The sequence below is a fragment of the Perca flavescens genome, chromosome 9, assembly GCF_004354835.1.
Source record: "Perca flavescens isolate YP-PL-M2 chromosome 9, PFLA_1.0, whole genome shotgun sequence".
NCBI lineage: Eukaryota > Metazoa > Chordata > Actinopteri > Perciformes > Percidae > Perca > Perca flavescens.
This window is the reverse complement of record NC_041339.1, coordinates 37,270,482-37,285,450: the sequence shown is the minus strand read 5'-3', so window position 1 is coordinate 37,285,450 and position 14,969 is coordinate 37,270,482. Positions and strand designations below refer to the sequence as shown.

The following is a 14,969-nucleotide window of genomic DNA, read 5'->3' as shown; positions in this document are numbered from 1 at the left end:
AAATATTTACTTTGAGATATAAAGTCCTACATTTCCCAGAATGCCATTCAATAATCCCAGAGGACACACAGTATGTCAACGTCACACCACTGCAAACAAAGTGAGTAAATGAAGAAAACACATCCTTAAATTAAGTAAAAGTATTAATCCCACACTGTTAAAATGTAAATTTAAAGAATAATAAACAGTTAAAGATTTATATTACAACTTTCTTCCTCAATATTATGATTTCCTTTTTAAAATATCACTTTTTTACTTGAAATATTGCAATTGTTTTCCCAAAATATTATGATTTTTTACTTGAAATATTAACTTTGAGTAAAGTACCTCATCAACATTATTACTGAAGTGCAGTACTTGAGTAAATGTACTTAGTTACATTTTGGTGGTTTGTTCTTGGAACAGATGAAGTTAAGCTGGTGGTCATCGTCGATCTTTTTGACCCAGGTCCCCTCTCGGTCCATGGCTCCAGACATGTTGCATTCGTCCCCAGGCTGGCCGGGGCTCCAGTTCTTGTAGAGGACCGTCTCGTCACTGACCCAGAACCAGAAGTCCAGAGTGCAGGTGTAGCGCAGTCCCAGCCACACGTGGGGAGTGGAGGCCATCTTGGCTCTCTCCTGGACCCAGCGCTGATCGTCCTGGTTGGTGATGGAGACAAGGTCGCCATGGTGATCTCTGCAGTAGTTTAACGCATCCTCCCAGGTCATGCTCTGGTTGATCAGGATCACTGAATCTGTCAGGGGAGAAGGGGAGTCAATCAGGGGAGAAGGGGAGTCAATCAGGGGAGAAGGGGAGTCAATCAGGGGAGAAGGAGAGTCAATCAGGGGAGAAGGGGAGTCAATCAGGGGAGAAGGAGAGTCAATCAGGGGAGAAGGGGAGTCAATCAGGGGCGGAGTCAGTCAGAGGTGGAGTCAATTAGTGGCAGAGACCCAAATGCTCCGCCCGTGGAGACAAACACAGGACAGTTGAAATAACAGCTGTAACATTAGATTATATATTTTGTGAAAACATTCAGGGCTGCAGTTGAAAGTAAAATTTCAGCAGAAAACTGCACTTTAAAAGGCAACTGTGGTTCTATTTTTAGTGCTTCCTTTTATATATATAATTCAACATCCAACTTGTTCAACAAAATAAAGTAGGAAACGATTTCCTTTCATTTGTTTTAAATCTAACAAGCAGTTTGTTGTATTTTAGCAGAACTGAGAACACTATCTGTTTATTTATCGCGAATTATATCATTATCAAGATATTCAACAACGATGAACCTCATACCGTAATTCTTTTAATAAACTAATAAATAAAGTGAATCATTAAACAGATGTAGATGTACGGTACCGTTAGAGAGACCTTCTGATAAACTCACCGTTGTAGCAGAAGAAGGGTTTGGTTTTATTACAGACATCAGAGATCCAATTTCCATTTGACTTAGTCATAGCACATTTCTTCTCAGGGTCTTGTTTATTTTTATCCCAGGATCTGAAAGAGAAACTGCTCCCATCCGACCAACTCCAGTAAGAGTCTCTGAAGAGGCCGATCCAGAAAGGGTTGTCATCTTTCGGGTGCTTTTTTGCATAATTCTGACGCTGTCTCTTGAAGTCTTCTAGCTGTTTGACTCCACTGATCAGGTCAGTGTGATGTTCTCTGCAGAATCTCTGAGCGTCTGTCCAGTTCATCTTCTTAGACTTAATGATATAAACATTTTTGCTGGGTTTCTTGTGTTCTGTGGAACATTTGGACAAACTTTTTTGTTTTGATTCATAAAATCTCATCAAACTAGTTGACAAAAAAGTATTTTCTCATTTTAAAACAATAATGTGATTTAAATTCAGAGACTTTCCTTCCCTGAAAAACTCCCCCATAAGTGGTTTGTTCCAGCATCATTCTGACCTATATTTATGTTTGTAGTGGCGGCGCCCTCTAACTGTAGTAGTTCTGACGGGAGCAAACCAGAAAGTATCATAAACAGTGAAAGAAATGGACCCAGCGACGCCATAGACTCAGACGGAGACCAGAAGTCACTTTTTTAGGTGATGGCTGAGCTTGACGACATAAATGTGACATGAGCAACCTGTCTGAAAGTTGTACGTCTTCTGTTAGCTGTGCCAAGAGAAATCTCAATGTTACTTCATATGAATTCACTTGCCAAGTATTTCCAATCCATTAAAATGTTGCTGAAATATTTTGTTCCGTTGCTTTCATGGACTCTTTATGGGATTATCCCTTAACTGTTTTCCTCCACGCCCAATTGATTGCCTGTGAGCTTCTCATGTACTGTACGGTAATTCCTCTACTGTGTGACAGTAAGTCTCGTGGTTATGACCCAATCGTTAACCTCATTTTATAAAATCGTCTGCTACAGGGGCCATAACGTGAGGTACAAGGTAATGGAGCCTTTTATACATTGTGTTTCTTTAGAAATAAAAAATGGACAAAAAGAGTCTTTAAACGCTTCAGATGTAAAGTTATTCTCTGTCAAAGTGACGTCAAAATGAATGGGAGTCAATGGGATGCTAACTGGAGGTAGCAACAGAGTTTATTAGCTTAGAATCTCTACATTAGGGTTGGGTACCGTTTGGATTTTTACGATTCCGATGCCGAACCGGTACTTTTAAAACGATTCCGATTCCTAAACGATTCTTAAACCGATTCTTGAAAAACTGAAATATTACATAAAAGAAAGGCTTTTTATGGCGTTTTTTTTAAAATTGAAAATTATTTAAATTTAACAATATATTAATGCTTAAATATAAGTAAACCTATGTCATCTAACACATAACAGTTATTTTCACTTTAGGGAACAAACGGAGCTAAGTCATGTTCTGCGTCACGTGGTAACCTTCAGGAAGTGAAGTCACGTCTGATTTGAACCCAAATCTCTGTGTTTTTATCAGCTTAACTCAGTAAAGTTTCTATATCTGAAATTTGTCAAATTTTGGGTCTTTTATTCAATTTCATAGCATTTTTTATTTTATTTTTAAAGGTTTCAAAACAGTATCCTGAGTAAACTTTGACATGAACTAGTCTGTGATCTGCTCAACATCCTCTGATCTTAAATATTTCTCTAAATGAATCATAATTTCTGCTTTTTTTATTTTATCTCATGAATAACTAGTAGAAGTTTGTATTAGTGGTTTAATTAAGAAAGGTAGTGGGGTAAAAAGCAATAGAAAAAAAGTAAGAAAGAAAAAAGTGTTTCAATTTGAGTACAACAAGTTCATAGTCGACGAGAAGAACGGGTTAAAACGGCGATCATTACCTTCTCTGGTTTAGATATAAGGAAAAAAAGTCAGAACTACTATGACCACTAGAGGACGCCGTCAGAATGATGCTGGAACAAACCACTTCTGGGGGAGTTTTTTAGGGGAGAACAGACTCTATGTGCCACATAATCTCACCGTCATAGCAGATAAATTTATAGCGTTTAGAACAAGAGTAGTCATTCCATATGTAGCCCTTCTTCATCTTCATCCACACACAGTTCTCATGATTGCCTCCATTATCCGGCTGTCCTACAAACCATTTACTCTTGTTGAACTCCACCCCTGGCAGAGACCAGCGCCAGTCTCGCTGCAGCCCAATCCAGGCTCCGTCTGGATACTGTTCAGTCGTGGAGTTGTGGTTCTTTCTGCAATACTCCTGGGCTTCTTTCCAGGTCTTCTTCTCTCCAATGAAGTGGTAGTCATACAGGTGACCCCCAATGGAGGAACACTGACCTGATAACAGAGAAGAAACTGCAGCGATGGAGCTGAGAGCTAGACATGCATCTGTTCATTAAAAGGTAACTTTGTTTTGTTCTTAAACCTGGACTCTATTTTCCCATGTTTTTGTGTCTAAGTGACTGATGTTAAAGAGTAAAATCCTTTTTGTTTATGAAATAACCCCAAAATCACCATCCCCAAACCCACCAGACTTAATTTGTTAACATGCTAGCATATGCTCACATGGTAGCATATGCTATAAAAAAGTTGGTCCAATAACAACAAGAAACAAATTAAAAAGATCTTTTTTTTTTTAAATATAAAAACATCTGCCAAATTGTGTTCGCTAAACCCACCAGACTCCATGTAAATAATAAGTTATTTTATCATTGTAAAACACAGTTCATTCAAAGTGGACAGAAACTAAATAAAACTATCAAAAGCTGTCTTGGTTAATCTTTCCACTGTTCCAACAATCACCATTCTGGTTTGGTTGAAATAAACCCTTAATTCACCCATTTACATGTGGAGATATGTTGGCTCTATACACGCTAAAAGTCCTGATTATTTACATGGAGTCTGGTGGAGATATGCTGGCTCTATACACGCTAAAAGTCCTGATTATTTACATGGAGTCTGGTGGAGATATGCTGGCTCTATACACGCTAAAAGTCCTGATTATTTACATGGAGTCTGGTGGGTTTGATGATGGTGATTTCGCGTCTGTTTCACGTTAAACTTAAAACGATCTTACTCTATAACTAAAAGGTCTATCTCTGTAGGGATCCTTTTCATAATGTTATCAGACACTTAGAATAATAATCTGAGTCTGTCAGACACTTACTAGTGTTAATTTCGTCAGACGAGACAAGACTAAATATGTTCGTCAAGGAACTTTTTTTCCATGACTAAGACGAGACGAGGACGAGACTGCGCCGATGTCCAAAAACGCTGACTAAGACTAAATTAACATGCATTATTGTTGACGAAAAAAGACGAGACTAAAATTTTTTGCATAAAATAAAAACTAAGATAAAATCTCTCTTCATTTTCTTCTACAATTGTCTCTACTTTTTCATCATGAGATAGAATAAATCAAACCATATTCTTAACTGAAGTGTGACTTGGAGTTGATGAGGAGTGAGCTGTCCAGATGATCCACTTACCCATCACAATGAACACAAATAGACTCCACTGCATCTTCACCCTGTTAGATGATAATAAACACAGTTATTTTTGGTATGAAATCAGGATTATTTTACACCATTACTCACAGACTTTTGGAAAAGATGTTGCATTTATTAAAGTCACAACACACACACACACACACACACACGTAGACACACACAGACACAAACACACACACACACACACACACACAGACAAACACACAAGTCAACAGTGTAACACCTTGAACTGTGACATTTGCATTCGTACGTTTCCTGTTGGGGACTTTTTGAATTTGAGTTAAAGGAAATAATTTGAAAACTATGTTAATATGTTGACGGAGTGAGAAGAACAGCCTGTCTTTATGTTGAGGGATACAGTGTATAAGCCAGTCCCTCAGGATGCAAATCACAGATTTATCTATTCATCACATTCAGCTGCATCTTAAAGGGAAACTTTGGGGGGTTTTCAACCTGGACTCTATGTTCCCATGTGTTTGTGTCTCAGTGACTGATGGGAACAACAATATTTAAAAATTTTCCAACGCAAGAAACAACAAAACAGCAAAGAGATTGAAAAATAAATGATAAAAACATTGTTTAAAGTGTAACAACGGCAGAAAAAAGCAACAAAGACGTTGAAAAAACCTTCGCCCCAAAACATTTTTATAACAGCCTAAACTTTACCCAAAGACAACAGGAGTGATAAATATTGAGAAATAAACAAAAGAGTTTGAAGGAGAACTTTAAACCTTATCATTATATGAATCTGATTTTACATGCAGTATTACGTAGAATACAATCCCTCTTCTGCAAATCCACACAGACATTAAAATGTGAAATCAAAAAACTTACATCTTTACAAACATTTAAACTTCCTGTTGAAAATGGCTCAAATTTGACTGATCTTCAAAAAGTTTCTATATTAGAAATCTGGGTTTCTTTCAACCAAGTTGTCTAAAATGAGCATGGATGGTTCTATAAAACACTCTTCTCAAGTAAAATGAAGAATCATTTCACTACTTTTATTGAATTCAGGGTTTTTTGATTCAATTTTATAGCATATTTCTGCTTTTTAAACCCAAAATGTAGGTTTATTGACCCTGAATTCCAAGAGTAAGTGTAAAACTTGTGGTATAAGTTAGTAGTAGTAGTAGAAAAAAGCATCAAACGTTAAAGTAACAAATATTTAATAAAATATTACAAGTGATCAAACAAATCGACAAAAATGCATTTTCAATTCAAATTTCAAAAAAGGGTCAAAAACGTTGAAAAAAAGTGTCAAAAAATGCAAAAATATGTTGAAAAAGTGCTAACATTTCTTTAGCCGGGAGAACAACACAAACATTAAAAATTGAAATCAAACAGCCGAGTTTATAACTTACATCTTGTGAATGTCCACAGCTTCTCTCTGCTCTGATGGTTCTCTCTTTCTGTGCTGACGGAGACTGCTCTCAACACTTTATTAATCCTCTTCATACACTCCAGCTGTCATTTGAATATTAAAATATCAACATGTCAGATCTGTATCATCAGGCCCGGATTGGCTAATCGGGAGCGCCGGGAGAATCCCCGGTGGGCCGGTCTGTTTTATTTCCTACTAAATCTACATTGTGAAGAAACACTTGGAAATAGTGACATTTTACAAAAATACACTGAATTACAAGGCTGTAGACAACAGGGCACTACTGCAGACTTATATACTAAGGTTTTGATTACATTTTTGTGAAGTAAAGTGGGCCGGTCTGAGGCATGAAATTCCAGGGCTGAAAATGAGTCCCACTCCAGCCCTGTGTATCATTGCCTGGAAACTTCCCCCTGTTACCTTCATCTCAACATGTTTTTGGTGTTCCTTATTTAGTGATATAGAGCGGGAGAAAGCATGGACAAACTGTATTGATAACTAGATTAAGGAAGTCTTTTTCAAGGTATTACAGTTTTTTTTCTGATGGCTTAGGCACATTTTTTGTAACTATTGGCTATTTTTGCAAAACTCTACACAAAATTAAGAAAACCTTTCACCAAATCAGCAAAACATTGTAGTTCTCTTGCAAAAGCTAATAAACCTTGCTTAACTCTTCAAACCTTCGCAAAAATTGTGTTTTCGTATCAAACAGTTAACACAAGCCATCACATTAATAAAAGCACAATGCACCAACTACACACTGATGGCATGAATAAAGAACACATCTGGCTTTTGCTTTCTCTGTGCACAAGGTAGGCTATATCAGTTTGAGGTCATACTTTTGTCATAGTTCTGTAAACATACAGGGATCCAAACTTCAATTATTGGTGTTTATTTACACACATCAAAATAAACACAAGTGTTTTTTTCCAAGTCAAAACACAAAATAGTAATTTCACTGAAAAGAAAAAAAAAATAAATAAATCAGTCTACATTGTGTCGTCTTTCTGGGTCCGGCCACAAAATTTCGTCTACATCACATGCAATGTCCTCTAGTCCAAGGCACCGGGGAAAATATCTTCTGGAATGCCGTATCCAGCCCTGACATGATGCGTTGATGGGGATGATGGTCACAGCGCCAGGCAGAGAAGAACTCTTCAATTGGATTCATGAACGGAGAGTATGCGGGCGAGTAGAGAGTACAGTGAAGAGTGGTGATCTGTAAACCAGTTGGGGACCAAAGCAGCCCTATGGAAACTAACATTGTCCCATATGATGACGTATCTGGTCTGCTCTGGTCTCTGAACATTAGTGAGCATGTCATGTAAGGTGTCCAGGAATGTAATGATGTGTGCAGTGTTATATGGGCCTAGGGTTGCCTAATTTTGACTTATAGCTGCACACATAGTCATGTTACCACCACGATTTCCTGGGACATTGATTATGGCACGGTGTCCAATGATGTTCCTGCCACGTCTCCTTATTTTAGTGAGGTTAAAATCTTCCTCATCCACAAAAAGCAGCTCATGACCCCTGGCATCTGCCTCCAGCTCCATCACTCTCTGGACAAGACCAAACAAATGCAGCACAGCAGGCCCATGCACAGCACTAGAGTATGAACTTCCAGATTCAGTACCAATGATACTATAGCTTAGTCATATCGCAGTTGTTTCACACGTTCACTGTTTCTTTCAAAAGGGACTCTGTAGATTTGTTTCATTCGGATTCTGTTGCGGGCAAGTACACAACATAATACAGAAATGCTCACATTGTGTATGTTTTGGAAGGTGGTGTCATCCTCAATTATGCGCTGCTGTATTTCTCGTAGCCTTATGGAATTATTTGCAATCACCATATTGACTATATGGGTCTCTTGTTCTGCAGTGAGCATTCTTCCTCTGCCCCCATCATCTGGACCTCTAACAATTCAAAAAATAACAATTTCAGTATTTTTACATGTATGGTATTGTTGTGTTTCTCATTAGAGTATGGCAGTGCTACAAAACTTATGTCAAAGTGATTGTACTGACCGATTCTTATTTCAAAATGTCCTTATGATGCTTTCTACAGTGTAGCAGCTCAAGTTAGGCTGAACCCTTTGGCCAGCTTCCCTCAGGGTCATTCCATGGTTGATTACATGGTCCACTATTGGAGCTCTGATGTCATCAGTAATTCTATTTCTTACTCTTCTTACCCTTCCTCTTTCCCCTCCTCGTCCTCCTCTTGCTCCTCCTTGTCCTCTTCCTCTGACTTCACCTCCTTGTCCTTGTCGTCCTCTCCCTCTCGCTTCTTCACAGCCGCGTCCTCTTCCTCGACCTCCTCTAATTCTCCTTCTTCTCACTCTTCCTGCTCCCTCCATTGCACTCCACATGGAAGGCTCACCTGTGGCTTATTTATAGTACTTAGGCTGATTGCAAAGTGAACTAATTATCTAAAACAGTTTTCACATGTGCTAGTGTGCCAGACAGTTGGCAAAATAGTGTAAATAATAGCCATATATGTGTATAGTTTTACTAGGAGTGTGTTGATCATTTGGAAAATGAATGTAAAGCAGCGAGTTGTGTTTACAGTTCCGCAAAAAGAGTGCTGTGCAGTGGATTGTACCTACAGTTTTGCAAAGTGTGTGTTACAAAATTGCAAACTGAGTGCAAAGCAGTGTTTGTGCTTTTAGTTTTGCAAACTCAGTGAGTGGTTTTGCTATAAGTATTAATAGTTTTAGAAATTGTGCTATGACAATCACGGTTAGCGTTTAAGCATTCAGAAAAAACTGCATTACCCAAACTTGTGATACAAAGATTTAAATTCAATGTTGATTTTATGTGTGACTTTTGTGGACTAGAAGAAGACAGTATTTCAGGTCAGAGGTCACAGTATCCAGCCAGGAACAAGCACAACATTTACATCCCATTTGTCAAAATCCGTTTCTCTAAGCGCCACACTGAGGAAAGAGAATCACATTAAAGCCCAACTCTCTTCCAAATGCAACTGTTAGTACAATCTTGATTTACATTTTTCTGTCTGGTAAAAACTAACGCTAACTAACTGTGCGGCACGCTAAAAGAGAAAAGGGAATCCCATAAAAACCCGTTTTCACGATATGGGAAATTTAATATTGTATTATTGAAGATGCAAAAGTTTAAACAGAAGGGAATGTTAGAAAAAATGTGATTTACATTTTTCTGTCTTGTTAATATATTAAAACTGTTTGCATAAGAATGCCATATCATAATGATTACACTCCCAAGAGATAACATGGGAGACACTATCATGTCCTTGTCTACAGCAGGGAATGGTCCGAAGATAAGGAAGACGACATTGACTCTTTATTATGACTATAGACTTTGTATCACATTCCACGTTGTATTACAAAAGCTGTTGTAGAAAGCATTTCGATAGTCATTATCTTTACTTCGTAGTAAGTACTGTAACTGGTTTCTTGTGTTCAATAGTAAAAATGAACATTGAGAGATCTTCAATGGTTCTGTCTATTCTTTGAAAATGTAATTATCTTAACAAATTGGTCCTTCGAGCCGGATCCCAAAAACCCTTCCCCACGTTCCAGGTTTTGGGTCCTGAAACACTGTGCACGTGGGAGTCATTTAGTATCATGACAGCAACTTAGGGTCTTTTTGTGAATGTACCCGAGTCAAACTTTCATTTTAAAGCATAATTAAGACGGAAAAGCCACTTTTAAGATTGACCGTGTTTTTGATTTGGGTCAAATGGCCTTTTCAGTGGGAGAGCTAAGGACACTACTATGATTGCATCAAAATCACTATTTTTAAAACACTAAGAAGGCTCGACACAACATAAAACTTTGTTTGAAGTTTCAACAGAGCTGTACACATAAACTCCAGCATTGACATCATTGCTTGTGTTCACAGAGTTTACTAAAAAGAAAGGTTTTAACAACTCACTTTAGAAGTTGTTGTTTACGCTATCAGCCAAATTCTCAGTCAAAAAGTATCAATCTCCCAATGCTAATGAACGGACTCCATAGGAGGAAATGTCATTCTTATATGAGACGCCTTTTTCAATTACAAGGTCAATATTGTTTTTCACTAACGACAAAACAACAAATTATCTGTGCATTTATGTGGAACTCTCCTCCCTGTTACGTTGCATTCGGATATCGATTCTCCCCATGTTCTGGAAGGAAGAAATAATGTAGAGACACAGTTTCATTATGAGATAACATGATTTGGGGTTAAAAGAAGTATAAGTGATAAAAAAGAGGACCACTCTGTGGTTTAACAGTTTATTTAGACACACAGAAAACTATTCTGTGCAAACAAAGTGAATGAATAAAACACATTCTTAACTTAAGTAAAAGTATTAATCCCACATTGTTAAAATGTAAAGTAAAAGATCTATATTACAACTTTCTTCCTGAAATATTATCATTTTTTACTAGAAATATTAAAACTTTTTCACTTGAAATATTATGACTTTTTTTACAGCAAATATTATGACTTTTTTCTTTAAATGTTACAACTTTTTTTCTTGAAATGTTTACTTTGAGATATAAGTTCCTACATTTCCCAGAATGCCATTCAATAATCCCAGAGGACACACAGTATGTCAACGTCACACCACTGCAAACAAAGTGAGTAAATGAATAAACATCCTTAACTCTAGTAAAAGTATTAATCCCATACTGCAATCCAACAACTTTTCTTCCTGAAAATATTATGACTTCTTTTCTTGAAATATTCTGACTTTTTTCCCAAAATATTCTGACTTTTTTACTTGAAATATTATGACTTTTTCACTTAAAATATTATGACTTTTTTTCCGAAATATTACAACTTTTTTACTTGAAAAATTACGACATTTTCACTTGAAATATTACAAAAAATTTTCTTTAACTATTACAATATTTTTACTTGAAATATTTACTTTGAGATATAAATTCCTACATTTCCCAGAATGCCATTCAATAATCCCAGAGGACACACAGTATGTCAACGTCACACCACTGCAAACAAAGTAGTAAATGAAGAAAACAAATCCTTAATTTAAGTAAAAGTATTAATCCCACACTGTTAAAATGTAAAGTAAAGCATTAATAGTACCAGTTTCTTCTTGAAATATTATGATTTTCCTTTTAAAATATTATGACTTTTTTACTTAAAATATTACGAATTTGTTAGGTGAAATATTCTGACTTTTTTATTGAAATATTATGACTTTTTACTTGAAATATTAACACTTTTTGTCCAAAATATTACGACTTTTTTACTCGAAGAATTAAGAAGTTTTTTCCGAAATTACTATGATTACTTAAAATGTTAAAACTTTTGTTATTGAAATATTATGACTTTTTTTTCCAGAAATATCACAACTTTTTTTCTTGAAATATTATATTATATTATTATTGGAGATATGAATTAAGTACTTCATCTCAACAACATTATTACTGAAGTACAGTACTTGAGTAAATGTACTTAGTTACATTCTGCTGGTTTGTTCTTGGAACAGATGAAGTTAAGCTGGTGGTCATCGTCGATCTTTTTGACCCAAGTTCCCTCTCGGTCCATGGCTCCAGACATGTTGCAGTCGTCCCCAGGCTGGCTGGGGCCCCAGTTCTTGTAGTGGACCGTCTCGTCACTGACCCAGAACCAGAAGTCCAGAGTGCAGGTGTAGCGCAGTCCCAGCCACACGTGGGGAGTGGAGGCCATCTTGGCTCTCTCCTGGACCCAGCGCTGATCGTCCTGGTTGGTGATGGAGACAAGGTCGCGATAGTGATCTCTGCAGTAGTATAACGCATCCTCCCAGATCATGCTCTGGTTGATCAGGATCACTGAATCTGTCAGGGGAGAAGGAGAGTCAATCAGGGGAGAAGGAGAGTCAATCAGGGGAGAAGGGGAGTCAATCAGGGGCAGAGACCCAAATGCTCCGCCCGTGGAGACAAACACAGGACAGTTTAAATAACAGATGTAACATTAGAGTAGCCCTTTTAAAAGACAGTAAAGTCGGCCTAAAACATAAATAGACTGATAAACTCACCATCGTAGCAGAAGAAGGGTTTGGTGTTATTACAGTCATCGGAGCTCCATTTTCCATTTAACGTAGTCATAGCACATGTCTTCTTAGGTTCATCTGTATCCCAGGATCTGAAAGAGAAACTGCTCCCATCTGACCAACTCCAGTCAGAGTCTCTGAACAGGCCGATCCAGAAAGGTTGGTTTTCATCATTCTGGCGCTGTGTATTGAAGTCTTTTAGCTGGTTGACTCCACTGATCAGGTCAGTGTAATGTTCTCTGCAGAAGCTCTGAGCGTCTGTCCAGGTCTTCTCAGTGTCACTGATATAAAATGCTTTGCCGGATTTATACTGTGCTGTGGAACACACAAGAGAAACTTTTTTTGTTTTTATTCCGTCTCATAAAATCCTACATTATTCTTATTTCAAAACAATAATGGGATATCAATTCAGAGACTTTCCTCCCCCGAAAAACTCCCCCATAAGTGGTTTGTTCCAGCATCATTCTGACCTATATTTATGTTTCTAGTTGCGGTGCCCTCTAGTGGCCGTAGTAGTTCTGACGGGAGCAAAGCAGGAAGTAAAGGCGAGGAAGTATGAGAGCCCCAAATGTCCTGGTAAGGAGGCAGGTTGGGCAAGTTACTTCCAAAATGTAATACATTATTGATTACTTGTTACTGTCATTTGAGAGTAATTAGTTATATTACAATATTACTGTCTCTGAATTGTAATGCTTTACACTACTACACTACTTTTGAGTTACTTCCATCAAAATAACATTGGATGTTTGACTTAGCAGGTAGCTTGTGGATTTCACCACCGGAACAACAAATTCTCCTCTTTATCCACTTTAATATTTTGTATAATTAATATGAATATGCAAAGTAACTAAAGCTATAAAAATAGAGAAATAAAACGTACAATAGGCAAGTAGGAGAAAATGAAAATACTCAATTAAAAGTACCTTACAGTTGTATTGAAGCACGGTGGGGGGTCAAACAAACAGGACTTTCATCCAGGAGACTGGGGTTCATGTCCGGGGGACAAAAGTCAAAACTACTACGACCACTAGAGGGCGCCGCCACTAGAAACATGAATATTGGTCAGAATGATGCTGGAACAAACCACTTCTGGGGGAGTTTTTTTAGGGGAGAACAGACTCTATGTGCCACATATTCTCACCGTCATAGCAGATGAATTTATAGCTGTTAGAACAAGAGTCATCATGCCATTTGTCATCCTTCATCTTCAGCCACACACAGTTCTCCTGATTTTTTAAATTATTTGGCTGTGTTTCAGACCATTTACTCTCGTTGTACTCCACCCCTGACTGAGACCAGCGCCAGTCTCGCTGCAGCCCAATCCAGGCTCCAGCTCGATGCTGTACAGTCGTGGAGTTAAGGAGTCTCTTCATGTCTGTCTGGTTAGACACAACTGCTCCCATCTGACCAACTCCAGTCAGATTCTCTGAACAGGCCGATCCAGAAAGGATCATCTTTCTCATGCTGGCGCTGTGTCTTGAAGTCTTCTAACTGTTTAACTCCACTGATCATGTCAGTGTAATGTTTTTTGCAGAAGCTCTGAGCGTCTGTCCAGTTCATCACCTTGTGACTGATATGAAATATTTTGCCGAGGCTCATTTGTTCTGTAGAACAAACAGACAAACGTTTTTGTTTTAATTTAGTCTCATAAAATCCTACAATATTCTTATTTCAAAACAATAATGTGATATCAATTCAGAGACTGATTTCCTCCTGAAAAACTCCCCCATAATTGGTATGTTCCAGCATCATTCTGACCTATATTGATGTTTTTAGTGACGGTGCCCTCTAGTGGCCGTAGTAGTTCTGACGGGAGCAAAGCAGGAAGTAAGGTGAGAATGTAGAAGATCCCCAAATGTCCTGGGTTCTCATTTATAAAACTGTGCGCAGGATCCTTACTATAAGTGTACGTATGCCCAAAAGCCTAAAATGGCGTACGCCAAAAAAAAGTCAGATTTATAAAACCGTGCATACGCACACCTGTAACCAGTGTTCTCTTTATAAATCACAGATTGACTACAAGTGTGTGTACGTGGATCAGCCTCTTATCCCGCCCTGTACACGCCCATTTTTAACCATAAATAGTCAATGTAAAGCACCTCGTGAATGCTGATCAGTATGTTAATGTCCCTGGCAGTTTTTCTTCGTTACACCGAATCATGACGACTGGCGGAGAAAACAAACAAACCTTTAAAAATCCTCTCAGCTGCTCGGGAATTGCTGCCAATTGAATTATAATGTCGGCCAGTTGTTGCACAGCGTAGGGAAACCTGATCTATAGACTACCTTTATTAATAAAATCTTCCAAATCAGCAGGCATTACGGTACTCTGGGACAGCTTCGATATACCAGACCTATATAAGATTTAACAGAACTATATATTATATCCAAACAAGCCTTAGTGATGAAGCTGAAGATTATATATAATATTTATTTAAAAAAACACTTAGCTGTCTGACATTTCCCTCTGGAAACAGCCGGTTTCACCCAGAGTGGCGAGTACCTGTATTTGGACCGGGATGGCCCGGTTCTGGTGCGTTGCCCTCTCTACTGGACCCAATTCAGTACATAGATCCAAGAGCTCAGCTTTATTACTATTACAGCTAGATTAGGGAATTTAAATCGGCATATGAGCCAGTCATGGTCATGGTCCCTGAAGTCTCTTTCTCTCCTGAT

At 37.9% G+C, this 14,969-nt stretch overlaps 1 protein-coding gene across 1 annotated transcript in view; it reads right to left on the bottom strand.

The window, feature by feature from the left end:
• Positions 1 to 371: 371 nt before the first annotated feature.
• LOC114561007 (macrophage mannose receptor 1) overlaps positions 372 to 14,969 on the bottom strand; it is a 31,561-nt gene continuing 16,963 nt past the window's right edge. Inside the window, exons 4-7 of the mRNA XM_028586638.1 lie at positions 11,725 to 12,078; positions 3,396 to 3,713; positions 1,508 to 1,720; positions 372 to 733 (exon numbers count right to left, since the gene is read on the bottom strand). Of these exons, the coding sequence (XP_028442439.1) occupies positions 372 to 733; positions 1,508 to 1,720; positions 3,396 to 3,713; positions 11,725 to 12,078 (1,247 nt within the window). The remainder of the gene's footprint in view (positions 734 to 1,507; positions 1,721 to 3,395; positions 3,714 to 11,724; positions 12,079 to 14,969) is intronic.